Consider the following 18,239-nt stretch of genomic DNA (forward strand, 5'->3'; position numbering starts at 1 on the left):
AATAGTATTACACTCTAATAAAGCAAAATTTGTCAAGAATACTTCCGAAGGGAGAAGGTTTCTCTTTAATGTTTTGTCAAGAAGAACTGGATCATATAAGCAATTTACACACACCTTATACCTACCCTTCTAAAGTACCAAGATTTTGAGTGGGTATAGTCACCATTTTAAAGGTGGGGGTGGGGCAGTGGATGAGGAGGGCAGGACTGAAAGATAAGATTTCATAATACTTGATACCCCAGGACTCTCCTTCTTATAAATTAAAATTCTTAAATTAATACCCAACCAAATTCCATCAAATGTCATAGAAAAAAAATAGAACATTCAAAGTAAATTTTAATAACTAGAGGAAAATGTACATATGGATTCTTGCTTACCATGATTCTCATGAGGCTTGATTTCTACATGTGTTCTCGCTTCTCACACCTTAATGATACAACCAAGGGGATTTTTTTCTCTAAACTACAATGACTTCTTATTCATGATAGAAGCTAGTCCCATTATAAAGGAGAAGGAGTTATATTTTTTTTTAAAAAAAGGAACAGATAATAAAAACACACTGTGCTGAAATTACCTGGAGGGAAAGTGACAGTAAAAATAAAGCGCCAATTTGACCCAGAGATCAAAACTGCCAAGTTGGAGAACCTCACATAACCATCTTGAGTTTCTGCCTGAGTACATCCTACAAATAAACACAAAACCAAAAAGTGAATGTTAGTTACCTACACAAGAGCGATTTCTTCAAGTCTGCCCTGTAGAGAGGCAAATGGACAATATGGGGAAAAAAATTTAATTGAAGAGGTTACTAAATCCATCAGGCTTCTCTTAGACAAATCTTGGAACTAAATAATCCAAGATAGAATAATAACAACAAAAGCCAACATGTACTGAAAGCTTACTATGCCAGACGTTGTGCTTTATATTCATCATTGTACATAAACTACACAACCCTATAAAATATACTATTACCAATATTCTAGAGATTAAGAAATAGACTCAGGAAAGGTTAAATTACGTGGTGAGAGGGTTATAGCTCAAATCTGCCTGTTTTCAAAGTTTGTATTCTTAGCCCTTATTATATACTGAATATTTAAATGTCTCTCAAGAAAGAAAGTCTATTTTCTTTCTAGGTGGTCAGTTTCTAGGCTCTGCCTCTCTTCTATTCAAGGGATCTGTGGTTTATGCGGTGACAGAGTTAGGCCAATAGATCAGGACCACAGCAATGCATCAAATCAGGAGTGATAAAAGCTACCCTGTTCGGCAACTTGGATCATCTGGGCTATGGTTTCCCTGAATAAAATGCAAAAAGGAAAGCTGACATCTTCTAACAATAGGCCATCCATTTATAAAGTAAAAGAAGGAAACTTAGCTCTGGATCCCATTCACAATGCCTTTAATTAGTCTTCTGACTCCACTATCCTCAAATTACTTTGCTAATTAACAGCTGCTCCATTTCACTCTGGAAATGTCACTATGATTGGTATGATGGACAATGAGATAGGAGAGTGGTCCTGAAGTTTAAAAACCGGTTTGAGATCTTTAAGGCTGAAAGGTATCATAAAGATAGAATATGCAGTGTTCTATTTCTCAATTCAATTGCTCAATCCTTTCTGGGAAGACACTGTCTTTCTTCCTCAATTTTTCAGAGCTAACTAAAATTTCCATTTTCAGAAACATCTTTTCCTTCATCTCTTCAGAGTCGCGAAATAAATAAAATGCCCAGAAAAAATGGAAATAAATAAGCCAAGACTGAAATAAATGATAGGCACCAAGACAAATGCTGTTTATACTCTTTAAAACCTATATGCATCAAAATTATGGTCAATAAACTCTTGCAAACAGTGAACTGCAGAGTACAGATGTTCAACATGAAATCATTTGCTACAGTTTTCCCCTTGACAAACGTTCTTATTGTTCCCATCTTTGGAGGAATACAAAGCAGCATTTAATTGAAATGTGTCCGGCAAGCACAGTGAGTCTGCCTCATAGAACAGCAGCCAAACTGCCTAATGGAAAGTACTTTAGCTCCAAATCGGTTTGCTTTTGTGTTAAATACAAGCTTGCCTCAGAGATCTCTACAAAGATTCCCATATATATCTACGATATTCTCAGCTTTGAAGCATATGTGCCCCAAAGCTGAGGCAGTTTGCTGCCAAGTACAGTACATGACTCCGGGGTTCATCATATCTCTGGAATGGTAATTGTAAAACAGACAAATGTCATTGACAGCCTCCCTGATCAAGTTGGTCCTGGCTGAGGGAACCTGGGAGGAGATGGGGTGTTGGGCTTCACACAAGATTGAAGCCGATGACATGCTTTATCAGGGAATGCTACTTGAATGTGATTCTGTAGGGCATAGGGTTTCTAAAATACTTTTCACCCCCAAAACTATCCCTCTTACCCTTAGCTATCCACACTAGCAAACTGTTACATCATTAATGTTGAGAGTTTATTTTTTTAGTATTAAGAACACATTTTTTCTACAACTAGGATCTATAGCTAAATATCAAAGGATCTGAAGGACCCTAAAATAATTGTCTTTGCGTATATAAACCCATTTTTGGTTATAACCTCTTTTTTTTTGAACTGAAGAGGATTTACTGAGACAAAAGAACATGAAGTTAAACTGCAGAACAAAAGATTTAGGCTAGACATATAGACCGGGTTTTGTTGTTGTTAATTTATTTTTCTGCAGGAAATACTTAGAATAAGTTAGGTAATCCATGCCAAATGGTTTTGCTTCCATTCTTCCTGAAGTTAAGGAGAAATATTTCATGATGGCTTCAAGAGATACTTTCAATCATTGAAATAGGGTGTTTGGTGATGTGGGCATTCTACAAAGAAAATGACACCAGATTTTTTTCCTATTTCACAACACTCACACACACACACAAAAACGTGTGCATATAAGATGACCTCAGCCCATTCCTCATACGCTCTCATTGAATCTCCCGAAGAGAACAATGGTGAATATACTGATCCAGGGGAGTCAGTTGGCTTGAGCATGAGTTGGTGTTAATGGAGGAAAATAACAAACGGTTTCATGCCTCATTCATTTTGCATGATCCAATATGATTCTAAGCTAGACAGTGATGATATCCTTGGGATAACTGAGAGGAAACCAATGACGAATGGGGGGAGTATGTGTCAGGAGTGGGGCACAGTAAAGTATGGAGGCTGAGTAAGGTATAGTAGAGGAGTAGGTATCGGATACAATAAGGTATGGAGTGTGAGTAAGGAACTGGGTATGGGTAATGTATGCAGTATGGCAAGGTACATATTTTATAGGAGGCATGTGAATGAGCTTAGACTCAAAGCCAGGGTAGAGCAAGAAGTAACTGGAAGAGGGAAGACAGCAGAAGCAAGAAGAACTACAATCCTGCAGCCTGTAGAACAAAAACCACATTCACAGAAAGATAGACAAGATGAAAAGGCGGAGGGCTATATACCAGATGAAGGAACAAGATAAAACCCCAGAAAAACAGCTAAATGAAGTGGAGATAGGCAACCTTCCAGAAAAAGGATTCAGAATAATGATAGTGAAGATGATCCAGGACCTCGGAAAAAGAACGGAGGCAAAGATCAAGAAGATGCAAGAAATGTTTAACAAAGACCTAGAAGAATTAAAGAACAAACAAACAGAAATGAACAATACAATAACTGAAATGAAAAATACACTAGAAGGAATCAATAGCAGAATAACTGAGGCAGAAGAACAGATAAGTGACCTGGAAGACAGAATAGTGGAATTCACTGCTGCTGAACAGAATAAAGAAAAAAGAATTAAAAGAAATGAAGACAGCCTAAAGACCTCTGGGACAACATTAAACACAACATTCGCATTACAGGGGTCCTAGAAGGAGAAGAGAGAGAAAAAGGACCCAAGAAAATAATTGAAGAGATTATAGTCGAAAACTTCCCTAACATGGGAAAGGAAATAGCCACCCAAGTCCAGGAAGTGCAAAGAGTCCCATACAGGAAAAACCCAAGGAGAAACACGCAGAGACATATAATAATCAAGTTGGCAAAAATTAAAGACAAAGAAAAATTATTGAAAGCAGCAAGGGAAAAATGACAATATACAAGGGAACTCCCATAAGGTTAACAGCTGATTTCTCAGCAGAAACTCTACAAGCCAGAAGGGAGTGGCATGATATACTTAAAGTGATGAGAGGGAAGAACCTACAACCAAGATTACTCTACACAGCAAGGATCTCATTCAGATTTGATGGAGAAATCAAAAGCTTTACAGAAAAGTAAAAGCTAAGAGAATTCAGTACCACAAAACCAGCCTCTACAACAAAGGCTAAAGGAACTTCTCTAAGTGGGAAACACAAGAGAAGGAAAGGACCTACAATAACAAATCCAAAACAATTAAGAAAATGGTAATAGGAACATACATATTGATAATTACCTTAACCGTGAATGGATTAAATGCTCCAACCAAAAGACACAGGCTCGCTGAATGGATACAAAAACAAGACCCATATATAGGCTGTCTACAAGAGACCCACTTCAGACCTAGAGACACATACAGACTGAAAGTGAGGGGATGGAAAAAGATATTCCATGCAAATGGAAATCAAAAGAAAGCTGGAGTAGCAATACTCATATCAGATAAAATAGACTTTAAAATAAAGAATGTTGCAAGAGACAAGGAAGGAGACTACATAATGATCAAGGGATCAATCCAAGAATAAGATATAACAATTGTATGTATATATACCCAACATAGGAGTACCTCAATACATAAGGCAACTGCTAACAGCTATAAAAGAAGAAATTGACAGTAACACAATAAAAGTGGGAGACTTTAATACCTCACTTACACCAATGGACAGATCATCCAAACAGAAAATTATAAGGAAACACAAGCTTTAAATGACACAATAGACCAGATAGATTTAATTGATACTTATGGGACATTACATCCAAAATCGGCAGATTACACTTTCTTCTCAAGTGCACACGGAACCTTCTCCAGGATAGGCCACAAGTCAAGCCTCGGTAAATATAAGAAAACTGAAATCATATCAAACATCTTTTCTGACCACAGCACTATGAGATTAGAAATAAATTACAGGGAAAAAAATGTTAAAACACAAACACATGGAGGCTAAACAATATGTTACTAAAAAACCAAGAGATCACTGAAGAAATCAAAGAGGAAATAGAAAATACCTAGAGACAAATGATAATGAAAACACAATGATCCAAAACCTATGGGATGCAGCAAAAGCAGTTCTAAGAGGGGATTTTATAGCAATACAAGCCTACCTCAAGAAACAAGAAAAATCTCAAATAAACAATCTAACCTTACACCTAAATGGACTAGAAAAGAAGAACAAACAAAACCCAAAGTTAGTAGAAGGAAAGAAATCATAAAGATCAGAGCAGAAATAAATGAAATAGAAACAAACAAAATAATAGCAAAGATCAATAAAACTGAAAGCTGATTCTTTGAGAAGATAAACAAAATTGATAAACCATTACCCAGACTCATCAAGAAAAAGAGGGAGAGGACTCAAATCAATAAAATTAGAAATGAAAAAGGAGAAGTTACAACAGACACTGCAGAAATACAAAGCATCCTAAGACACTACTACAAGCAACTCTATGCCAATAAAATGGACAACCTGGAAGAAATGGACAAATTCTTAGAAAGGTATAACCTTCCAAGTCTGAACCAGGAAAAAATAGAAAATACGAGCAGACCAATCACAAGTAATGAAATTGAAACTGATATTAAAAATCTTCCAACAAACAAAAGCCAAAGACCAGATGGCTTCACAGGCAATTCTATCAGCACAGAAATCTCTTGCATTCCTATACATTAACAACAAAAATCAGAAAGTGAAATTAAGGAAACAATCCCATTCACTACTGCAACAAAAAGAAAAAAATATCTAGGAGTAAACCGACCTAAGGAGACAAAAGACCTGTATGCAGAAAACTATAAGACACTGATGAAAGAAATCAAAGATAACACAAACAGATGCAGAGATATACCATGTTCTTTGATTGGAAGAATCAACATTGTGAAAATGACTACACTACCCAAAGCAATCTACAGATTCAGTGCAATCCGTATCAAATTACCAATGGCAGTTTTTACAGAGCTAGAACAAAAAATCTTAAAATTTGTATGGAAACACAAAAGACCCCGAATAGCCAAAGAAATCTTGAGGGAAAAAAATAGAGCTGGAGGAATCAGATTCCCTGACTTCAGACTATATTACAAAGCTAGAGTAATCAAGACAACATGGTACTAGCACAAAAACAGAAATATAGATCAATGCAATAGGATAGAAAGCCCAGAGATAAACCCATGCACTTACGGTCAACTAATCTATGACAAAAGAGGCAAGGATATACGATGGAGAAAAGACAGCATCTTCAATAAGTGATGCTGGGAAAATTGGACAGCTACACATAAAAGAATGAAATTAGAACACTCCCTAACACCATACACAAAAATAAACTCAAAATGCATTAAAGACCTAAATGTAAGACTGGACACTACAAAACCCTTAGAGGAAAACAGGAAGAACACTCTTTGACATATATCACAGCAAGATCTTTTTTGACCCACTGCCTAGGGTAATGGAAATAAAAACAAAAATAAACAAATGGGACCTAGTGAAACTTAAAAGCTTTTGCACAGCAACGGAAACCATAAACAAGACAAAAAGACAACCCTCAGAATGGGAGAAATTATTTGCAAACAAAGCAACTGATAAAGGATTAATCTCCAGAATTTACAAGCAGCTCATGCAGCTCAGTATCAAAAAAACAAACAACCCAACAGAAAAATGGACAGAAGACCTAAATAGACATTTCTCCAAAGAAGACATACAGATGGCCAAGAGGCACGTGAAAACCTGCTCAACATCACTAATTATTAGAAATGCAAATCAAAACTACAGTGAGGTATCACCTCACACCGGTTAGAATGGGCTACATCAGAAAATCTACAAACAAGAAATGCTGGAAAGGGTGTGGAGAAAATGGAACCATCTTGCACTGTTTGTAGGAATGTAAATTGATTCAGCCACTATGGAGATTTCTTTAAAAACTAAAAATAGAACTACCATATGACCCAGCAATCCCACTACTGGGCATATACCCTGAGAAAACCATAATTCAAAAAGACACATGCACCCCAATGTTCATTGCAGCACTATTTACAATAGCCAGGAAGCAACCTAAATGCCCATCGACAGAAGTATGGATAAAGATGTGGTACATATACACAATGGAATATTACTCAGCCATAAAAAGGAACGAAATTGGGTCATTTGTAGAGATGTGGATGGACCTAGAGACTGCCATACAGGGTGAAGTAAGTCAGAAAGAGAAAAGCAAATATCGTATATTAACGCATATATGTGGAATCTAGAAAAATGGTACAGATGAACCGGTTTGCAAGGCAGAAATAGAGACACAGATGTAGAGAACACCAAGGGGGAATCGTGGGAAGGGGTGGTGGTGGGATGAATTGGGAGGTTGGGATTGACATATATACATTAATATGTATAAAACAGATAACTAATAAGAACCTGCTGTATAAAAAAAAAAAAAAGTTCTGAAATACGTTGCAGCATAGATGAATCTTGAGGACATTATGCTAGGTGAAATCAACCAGTCACAGAAGGACTAACACTGTATGATTTCATGTATATAAAGTATCTAAAATAGTAAAACTTATAGAAGCAAAGAACAGAATGGTGGTTTTTGATTTTCATATGCACAACTCCAGAAAAGTAAATGAAGCTAGCAGTGGTACTGGGACTGAACAGGAAGGTAACGGAGGACCAAGAAAGCTGGAGAGGAGAAAATGAGCTCTCAGGGCCTGTTCTGGGCCAGGCGCTTTGCATTTGCCATCACATTTATTCTTTATAACATTGAGAGCCAGTGTTTGTTTCCCCATAGAAACCACATTGTACCTATGACTTGATACTGTGCCAGAGAATCATCTGTACGTGATTAGGGGCCATGACCTTTTCCTTACACCATACTGAAGACACAGATATGACAATAATACTCCTCACCATGTTGGCAGGGGTGGGGGTAGGTGGGTAGATGGTTTGTTAAACATTTCCTGCCAACCTAATGTTCCCTTTTGCAGACACTGGCATTGTAGACTGGTGGTGAAGGGGATTTCTTCCAAACTAACAAAGATACTGAGTATTAGCGGCTTTTGTTATAGATTCCCAACGGCAGCAAACATTTCTGTGCGGATGCAATTACAGCAGGTCTCCGAATGTCACAGGTACCTACCTCTCAGCATGGAATCTGATGTCCCTTCCAGAGAAACAGAAATGACCCAAGGCTCTGATGGGGGCCCCAACGACTCTACTCTCCGATTCTGGAAACAGGAAAAAAGGGGAAAAGTTGGACTCAGAAGAGAATTTTGTGAAGTTATCTGAAAAAGAAGAGGATTCACACAGAATCTTTTATAAAGCGCACATTCATGAGAAATAAACAAAGGAAAAAAATAATAAATAAATATTTTCTTTCTCATGTTAAGAAGAATATATCAGATTAGCTTACTGAGCAGAGAGAAGGGAGATTATTGCAAGAAAAGTTGGGGCAGGGCAGTGAAGAGGAGAAAGGAAAGTTAAGTTTACAGAAAAGGAGAGTGGCACGGTGTGCTGAGGGTTAATAAGGAAGGAAAGATTAAGAAGACAAAGCAGGAGGGAGTTGGGTCAGTGCCAGGCTAGAGCAGAAGTGTGGACCTCAGGCCCATGGCCTTCAGCCCTCTGTAAGCACGTCAGGGGAGGCATTTCTAAAGTCAAGAGTGGAAAGCTGATTTGAGTACCATATTTCACTTCTTCCCCCCTTGATATTAGTAAATATAGACAAGATAAAATAGAATCAGAGGGCATGGACACTGAAATTAGAATTAAGCACAGAAGCCTCTTGTTGATGCTGTACTTAACCACATACAGGAGAAATCATTTAAAATAACATAGAACTATAATGCAGATGTGATGGCATAAATTCCTTCATTAGCATATGAAATGACTTCTTCAGATATAGATCCAACACTTGGAGAAGGCGAGATTTCTGAGAAGATACATGAGACCTACTGTAAGAATTTGCTTGAGGAGGGCTTCCCTCATGGTGCAGTGGTTGAGAGTCTGCCTGCCGATGCAGGGGACGCGGGTTCGTGCCCCGATCCGGGAAGATCTCACATGCCGCGGAGCGGCTGGGCCCGTGAGCCATGGCCGCTGAACCTGCGCGTCCGGAGCCTGTGCTCCGCAACGGGAGAGGCCACAACAGTGAGAGGCCCGCGTACCGCAAAAAAAATAAAAAGAATTTGCTTGAGGAGAAAAAGTATCAGAATTCTATTTTTACCCTTGATCAAATTCTGGACATTGATAGAAAGTGGAAGGAGAGCAGGCTGTGAAATGGAAGGAAAATAATGAAAGTAGTTAGATGTTCTAAGTGCACCAAATGTCACAGGGTGGGCACTCTGTACATGTGAAGATGATGCAATGTGAAACGTGCGCCAAATACAACATGGTACCCGGCTCTGAATAAAGATTGTTACCTGTGCACAAGGTACCTGCTTATCCAGAAGAATGAGCTGTGGTTGTACTGTAAGTTCTTTTCCCACTTCTCCATCTGAAGGCTGGACTAGGACTGAAAGACCATAGGGCCGAATATATATCAAGTTCCCAGTTTCGAAATTGCTTGTATTTCTGGCACATGTTAAAAAAGAAAAGAATACATGCCTAAGATTACAGATATCCTATCACTGCAGTAGCTTTTCTCCATAACACATTATTACCAGTGAGAAGATTTGCATTTGCCTTTGTTTCTAGAAACTGAATAATACACTGTATAGCAAACATGACCTTATAACTAAAGAATAATTATATATTTACTTTATGTGTTTGCTTTGCCATAGGAAAGAATGCACTGGTTGGGACGGGGGTGGGGGGAGGTGGGAGGAGAACATACTATGAACTTAGATTTTTATCACAGTTTGTTAATATCAGCTCCAAAACAGCCTTAGCGAGGCAACTTAGCAGACTAAAATATTTAGAAGGTGGGGATGTGTTCTAAGTATGCTAGTAAACCAGCTCTCCCCCAAGAGGTGTTAGTGTTTTCCAATTTCCACAGTATAAATACATTCACCATGGCTAATTCTGTGGTACCAAGATGACGTCACCGAAAAGAACTGGAAAGAGATGCCTGGGAGCAACCTCCCACACCACTGTTTCACATGGAATAGCTCATTTAATCTCACAACCACCCTTTCATGTTCATTGTCTCCACTGGATGCTTGCGCTAAATAGAATCTACAACTGTGGAATTCATTGATTAATTGATTTCAGTTGAATGAAGTCCTTAGGGAGAATAATACTTATTTATAATTAATATATGCTGAGCACTTACACCCTGTACCAAGTACTATTCTATGCTTTCCACCTATAAACTCATTGCATCTTTAAAGTGACACTATGACATAGGTACTCTTATTTGCACATGAAGAAACTGAGGTCCAAAAAGGCTTAAGTATTTTGCCAAAGGTCTTACCAAGAGTAAGTGTATGACCAAGGTCCAGAGCTATACTGTTTTTCATCTCTTTTGAGCACATTAATTGCTGATGTGACTTAGCAATAAAATGGAATAATTATAAAATAAAATAGTTACATAATTCATGATACCTCAAAACATCTTTTTACCGGAGCTTTGGTATTTTTGAAGACCCAAGGCAGCTCTATTAAACGAATATTCTGGGTTATACACCTATTGTCCCATTAAGCCTATTGTGCATTACACATCAGAGGCATGCAATAGAGTTTTAGCAATTAAATGGATATATATAGACACCATATATCACACATATTACCCTAATACAGGGTAATAGATTACCCTCAAAACACCCTAGGTCAGGTCTAACAAGGCTTTGAGTTTTTTTTTTAATAGTATCCTACCCAGCCCTCAATTAAATGCTTGTGAGTCAACTACTTGATCCCCTAATCTTTTTTTTTTTTCTTATGTGAGGAGAAAAGGATATTTATTTTAACAGAGAGTGTATGTGAGGTAAAGGTGACAATTATTCCTAAGAAGAGGAAACAGTGCAAGAACAAATACAGAGGATCACAAACTATGAAGTTTCTGTAGGGAGCAATTTCCCTCTCCCCTGAGAATCCTGGAAAATGGGGGATGGGGCTTGTGTGGTCCTACGAATCCCTTTTGGTCATTTACCAGCTAAGGCCCTGACCTCTGCTAGAATCACTCACTGGGAATTCCACACACACTAGTCTGATCATCATTTATTAGTTTGCTTAGCCTGAATGAGTAAGCCTCCTTTTTATTTAAAGAAAAAATTGAAATCATATTTTAAAACCCCATGTTATTCATTGCATCCTCTATGGCTCCTAGGTTACTGGAAAATTCTAACATTGTTATCAGATGCTATTTCTCCACTGGCCTATTTCTTAAAAGCTTTCTGATGCAGGACAGGATGCAGGCTGGCCACGTAGGTTAAAGAAACCAAAAGACTCCATCCAAGGTCCTGACATAAGTACGTTGATGTCTAGAGACAAGGGATGGGAACCAACCACCTGAACACTTGCTAAAAGGCCCGTCCCTGACACACTTTAAAGTTTATTGTGAGCAAACATCTCTGATTAAATGTAAACAGCATCCCACTGGAGGTCAGAGACTTGCTGCTACAGCATATCCCAAGGTAATACCACTTTAAGCTCCACATAAACTCATAGGCAGTTTCTAACCTAAAACCTGACCGTAGGTGGTACAGTTTTTTACGATATGTTATAATAGTGCAATAAATCTGTTAGCTTAAAATCGAATCTCCGTGGCCTTTTAGAGAAATCATCATTAAATGCAGGGTCTTGTTAATGATGCCATCGAAGTGAAATTGTTTAATCTGCTAAGGGGGTGAAAGGTCACCAAATGAATTTTTTATAATACATCAACTTGACACGCAATAGGGAAAACTGTAATAGATAAAAGCAAAGGAAAAGGGCACTGTCTTCTTCTGATAGGTCAATAGCAGCCAGGAGAGTCACTCATCCACTTTCCTTTCACGATGGGGCTCCTTTTGCATTTAATATGGACACCCAATTAATACCTCAGCACCACAGACAACCTCATTTTAGGTGACTTATAGCAATTTCTCCCCCTTCCCTGAAATGAAAGTGATCACAATACATCATAGCATTGTGCGAATTAACGTTAATTGATTCAAGTTACCAAGCAATGATGGGCCACTTATATAACCCAGGCGTTATTGGGTGCTAGAAGGGATGGAGGGAAGATTAGATTCCAGTGTCCGTTGCTGTGACGACGGGAATCACCTGACGCCTTGTTAGACAGTTGTAAGGTTCTATTGCTGGCCCCAGTGGGGTCGTCAGTAAACCGGAGTGATGTCCAAACATCATTATCCGCTGCTCCGATATTAAAGCAAAGGGATTAGCAACTTATTGCAAGCAACCTGGATTTGTCATTGTGCTGTCGTTATCCAATTTCCAACCGCTAATGTGACTGTAGCCTGCAGGCAGAAGGACCTACAGCCAAACTTTAAAAAATGGGGGAGGAAAGTTCCCTCCAATCCTCCCAGTTTAACCACTATTTCACAGCTTCCAATAGCCAGCCAGGTATGTGGAAGAATTTTTTTTTTCCTTCAGTGCTTAAGTGCTAGCAAAAGAGAAAGACCAAGAAAATACAGAAATGTCTGAGTTCAGAGATCACTACTATTCACTCCAACTCTTGCTTTTTAATCTGCCAGATCTGAAATGCTTCCCCTACAGAAGAGGGGATTGTTTCTATCTGCATGGCAAACTGAGCAAACAAATAAATAAATCATCTTGATGAAGGCTAGCTCTGGGCAGTGAGGTGAGGGTGGGGCGTTTTGAGATACTTCCTCACTTCCTCTTCAGCCTTGGCCTCCTCAAAGTTACTAAGTCAGGTTCCTATAAAAGAGCCCCATGTTTTGATTAAATTTTTTAGGGTATGCCGTGAGGGAACTTAAATTTCAGAGGAGTTTGCGAGATTCTGTACCCTGGAAGAAGAAAGCAAGTTCTCCACTCGGTCCAGTTTAACAAATGTTAACCCTTCCACCATGTACAAATATTGTTTTAGGCACTATGAGATAGGCAAAGATAAATACAACACCATAACCTCGGTCCCTCAGGAATGTTCTTCCACAGAGTCCGTAAGGCAAGAATGACTTTCCTGGCTATCTTTCAGAGCTGACACATACCATTTTATTTATATTTCATAGTCCTAATGCTCCCTGTTAAACCTAGCCAAATGCCCTTAGCTGCCATCAACTCCTAAGAGAGAAAAAAATGTCTTATGATCTCATGGTTTCTTTCTGGCATCACAGCATAGTGATTCCAAACTTCACACATTACAAGCATCCAATACATGTTACTATAGGAACACTATGACCAATCAGTACCCACCATGCACTTCCTCTGTTCTTAGGTCATTAAAATGCCTCTAGAAAGCCGCCACCTATCTTGGACCGGCCAACTTCAAATTCTGATACACTCTTGAACTGGTGCACTTACTGCTGTGCTCCAATACTTGTTATTAAACTCTTATGGTTCTTTGGAATTTTTCACTTCAAACTGAGATTTGAGGAACCACAGGCATAGGTTGCACTGTGCCATGAGAATATAAAGACACAAAATAAACATGGCACATCCTCCAACAAGGTCAACTCAGAGGTCAAAACCTAAGTATTTTAGTCAGAAAATTGTTCAAAATAATATTTTATAATAAATCTAGCATGAATATCTTATCTGGGATAATGTAAATTCTGAATACATTTTTTAAGATCATACACAAATATTCAAAATTTCCTGTTTGTGATGGAGTCCCCTAGCAGTCATAGTCTAACCAGGAAAAGAGAAATCACTCAAGATCTTTCTGATGGAAGAGATTTGTTACAGGATATTGGTTGCACAGGAGTATTAGAATAGCAGAGAAGTCAAACCGGTTACATTTCACTATTTGCAACATGTATTTAATGATCACTTATGGTGCATGACACTGCTTAGGTACTCTTGGGAGTATAATAGTAAATTGAAGCCTTGACCAACGAATGAATATTATAAAGATAAAAATACACTAATTTTATGAAAAACTAGATTAATGGTTAAGCAGGTTCATATTGAATTAATGATTTCCTTGTAATAGATATAGAATAATGAGATTTAATATACCATATTCTTATTAGACAGTTGTGTAAATGTTTGTTTTCCCTATCTATTAATTTTAAAATCTCTAGATTTTCATATGAGCCATACAATTTTTTGGACATAATAACTGTTCAATTAATGTTTGGGAAATAAAAAACATTCAAATGTAAGTTTTCATGAGTCTTTATTATATTTAGCTACAACTTCACCACCCGTACACATAAATCTTAAACTGATTGTAAGGTAGTACGGTTCCAGTTCAATTCTGGAACTAGAACTACATGTGCATGTGGGTGGAAAACTACTGGATGCAGATAAGTCAACAGCAATAATGGATTAGAATTTTCCTCCTGTTTATAAGGAAGAGAGAAGGGAAAATGTAAACTGTAGAAGTAGAATCAAAGATTTAGTGGTCTGGGGCCATTTAGTATAAGAACAAGGGTCCCTAAGGGCATCACTGCAGTAACAGAGCTGTGAAATAAATGATAGCTTTAATGATGACCATGAATCATCAATAAAAATGTGAAAGGTCTACATTATTTTCCATTTAATAAGACTGGATAATATCTATTTCTTTTTAGTTTAAGAGATGAAGTCTTTTTAAAAATGTAGTGATAAAATAAACAATTTTTAATTAAATGGAAAGTTTACTTATGCAGAGCATCTCATTTTCCCGCAAAGCCACATATATAAAATACCATTATGATAATTTTGCCATCCACCTAACTCAACAAAGCAATGAATTTGTATTGTAGTGAAAAAAAGAAATGGTGCAAAAACACTCTTTAATGGCAAAGCTGTGGTTTTGCCAGGAGGGAGGAAAGAGACAGGCTAGCAGTACGGGAATCCCTTCCCGGATGAATATTCTGCCAGTCTTGAGAAGAGCATCCTTCAGTGTTGACAGAAAGACCCTGTCCTTGCATACTCCAAATAGCTGTTTCCTAGAAAGCAGGTGCCCAAGGGGCAGGGAGAGATTGCACAAGAGAAGATGTTAAATGAGCCTGAATGTCACCAAAAGACTCATGTCACCAATTGTCTCTCCTAGTTTTCTTTCTTTTCTATTCCAAGTCAGCTTGATAAGTTGTGCCTTATACACAGTGAGGAAACTTAAAAAGCTACTAATGTGAAGGGTGCAAAAACACATAGGTATATACCACCACAGAGCCATGCTCACATTCCCTATAACTGTTTTTAGGGTCCAAGGTTCATGGCAACGTCAGAAACAAAGAGTTTTATGTGAGATAGCGTATTAGTTTTCTACGGCTGTGAAACAAAACTCCACACACTCAGTGGCTTAAAATATCACAAATCTATGATCTTCAGGTTGTGGGTCAAGAGTTTAGACAGGCTTGGCTGGGGGTTCACTGCTTAAGTGGAGGCTCTCAGGAGAATCCACTTCCAAACTCATTCCAATTGTTGGTGGAATTCATTTCCTTGTGGCTGTGGAATGGAGGTCCCTGTTTCCCTGTGGGCTGTCAGCTAAGGTCCACTCTGTACTTACAAAGTGCATCTGATTTTTTTCTCATGTGGTGCCTTTCATCCTAAAAGCAGTGACACTTCAATTCCTTCTCACACTTGGAATCTCTCTGCCTTCCTCTTCTGCCACAGCAGGATAAAGCTCTCCTGTTTTAAGGGCTGTTGTGTGTAATTGTGCCACCTTGATAATCCTGGGTATTCTCTCCAACTTAAGGTCTACTGTGCCACATAACACAGTGTCTTGATAGAAATTCTATCTGATCCTATTCATAGGTTCCCAGGATTAGGGCAGCATACCTTTGGGTGGTCATTTTAGAAATTCTGCCAACCACAAATAGCTTTAGCATTTCAATAGCTAAACTTCCATGAAAGATACAGATATATTTATGCTTACTATATGACAAAGGATATTATTTAGAGGTGGGTTGTTTTTATGAAGTAGGAGAAAGAGAGGAAGAAGAAGAAAAGACAGGAGGGAAAGAAACTCAAAAGAGCAAAAATCAAGTTTCTACTGCCAGGATTCCAGATAAAAGGCAGAATATAAAATAAGACCCTCGTGGGGAACCCCAAGTTTAAAAAGCAGAGGTTGAACATATGTTTATCTCTGTTCCCTCTACTCCACCGAAATTACTTAAAAGGAGAAAAATGAATAAAAATGGTGTAAATCAACATGGATAAAGAAGGCAGGAGAGGAGAGAACAACCAACAACAGAGGTTAACAAAGCTTTGGAAGACGGAAGACAGGTTCACGGAACTGACTTAGCCATGCAGAAGACACTTAAATCTAGATGCCTCTAGAGGAGGGTAGACTGGGAGAGGCCAATGTGTTGTATATTATTTGATTAAAAAAATAGCACTCCATTTCTCCCCACAAAGCAGAAAGTTGGTAGCTTTTTGAAAGCAGGTAGTACTCCCCTTGATAAGTAAATATCTGATACGGCCTCAATTTGTTGAAATGCATGTAACGCCATTAAATTAACAAGAGTGAACCTTTAAAGAACATTGTAGATGTTTCCACTGAAGGGCCTATGTCCTCAGACTAATTTCTGCTGTCTAAAGGTCAATTCATTAGCTTGTCAATGGCTCGCCAGTGAGTTCAATGGAAGTCTGAGTTGACACTGATCAAAGTTGAAAGAAACAGGGCTGGCCCTGGGATCTGCCCCGGGCTTCAGGGTTGTTTACCGTACTGTACAATTCTTAGGACCATGGGAAAATTTGCTGGTTCTCGTTAAGTCCCTTAGGACATGGCATTTCTCATTCTGCAGAGATTTATTCAGATATACTTAAGAAGCAGCCTTTCGTTAGCTTCAGAAGATTTTTTTTTTTTTTTGCATATCTAGGAAACCTCTCTTAAAATACTAAAGAAACTGAGAGAGATGGGGACTATAACACATCCCAACAGAAAGTTGATGCTACGTGTCACCAATTGTCTGTCTGAGTTTTCTTCTCTATTCCAAGTCAGCTTGATAAGGTGCTCCTTATACAGAGTGAGGAAACTTAAAAAGCTTCTAATGTGAAACTGCCGATACATGTTCAGCAGTTTCTTATCAAGTCAGAAATACATGAGTCAAAACTGAAAACACGATGGCTATGACAGGTGGTGGGCAATAAAGGTGCTCTTTTCTCTGAAGCTCACGATAGGATGATCTCCCACACACATATGTGTGCATACTTACACTTGTGCTGGGTCCACTCTCTTTCCTGGGTTTCCTCTGCTTTATCTCCATTGCTTCTACTCTTTGACTTTGCTCTCCTTCTAGTTAAAAGCTAAATATTCACTGAGTCTTTTTTGTTGTTGTTGTTGTTTGGGGTTTTTTTTTAAATTTCTTTTTTTTCTTATTAGTCATCCATTTTATACACATCAGTGTATGCATGTCAATCCCAATCGAGTCTTTTTTTATATAATATAAAAATCAGTCATTTTGGAAGGATGACCTATTAAGAAAGCTCAGTACTGTAAAATCTAAATAAAATTGAGCAAAGAACTGGCTCTATTTCTCTCTAGTCACCCATACATAGAATATGCTCAGAAGAACTCGGTGGAATCTAAATGAAACTGGACTAAAGGAAAGAAAATATACTTAAATGTAAGCTGAGATACATTGACACCATCCTTTCTCAGATTCCTGATCTTTATATTATCATGCATAATATCATAATTACATCAATAACATGGTGAAGGTTTAGTGGTTAGTAAAACTATCCAAGATATAATAGATTCTGAGCACTCATGCAACTAGGAGTATCTTTAAATTCTAAGCTAACAATCCTCAAAGCCCTTCACATCAACCAGAATCTGGAAAAAAAATTGCTTGAGTTTTCTTTCCATATCTTCCGTACATACTAGTGTCCTGTAAGGAAGAGGAACACCAAAGACAGGTAAAATATGATACATAAACATTAGCAAAGCTTTCATTTGGATATGTTGCTCTACGTATAAAAAGGCAATCAATGTATTAGTTGAATATTCCTTAAAATGTGAAGGTATGTCTTTTTGTTTTGCTTTTTATTTTATAGTGAATACCACATCCACTGGAGATGGTTGTATAGAAGTAATTAATACCCATTAAATAT

General features: G+C 38.0%; 1 protein-coding gene across 10 annotated transcripts in view; it reads right to left on the reverse strand.

Annotated features, from left to right (window-relative positions):
* PKHD1 (PKHD1 ciliary IPT domain containing fibrocystin/polyductin) overlaps positions 1 to 18,239 on the reverse strand; it is a 600,926-nt gene that overhangs the window by 189,821 nt on the left and 392,866 nt on the right. For 6 of the 10 annotated variants that reach the window (XM_024765924.1, XM_024765919.1, XM_024765917.1 and 3 more), the window contains 3 exons: positions 9,557 to 9,707; positions 8,281 to 8,368; positions 575 to 682 (listed from right to left, as the gene is read on the reverse strand). In XM_024765924.1, coding sequence (XP_024621692.1) covers positions 575 to 682; positions 8,281 to 8,368; positions 9,557 to 9,707 — 347 coding nt within the window. Of the gene's footprint in view, positions 1 to 574; positions 683 to 8,280; positions 8,369 to 9,556; positions 9,708 to 18,239 lie in introns of those variants that run through there. The other 4 variants (XM_024765923.1, XM_024765925.1, XM_024765926.1 and 1 more) reach the window with 4 other exon arrangements.

Source organism: Neophocaena asiaeorientalis, unplaced genomic scaffold (assembly GCF_003031525.2).
Source record: "Neophocaena asiaeorientalis asiaeorientalis breed wild unplaced genomic scaffold, Neophocaena_asiaeorientalis_V1.1 scaffold46, whole genome shotgun sequence".
In the NCBI taxonomy this organism is placed as follows: Eukaryota; Metazoa; Chordata; class Mammalia; order Artiodactyla; family Phocoenidae; genus Neophocaena; species Neophocaena asiaeorientalis.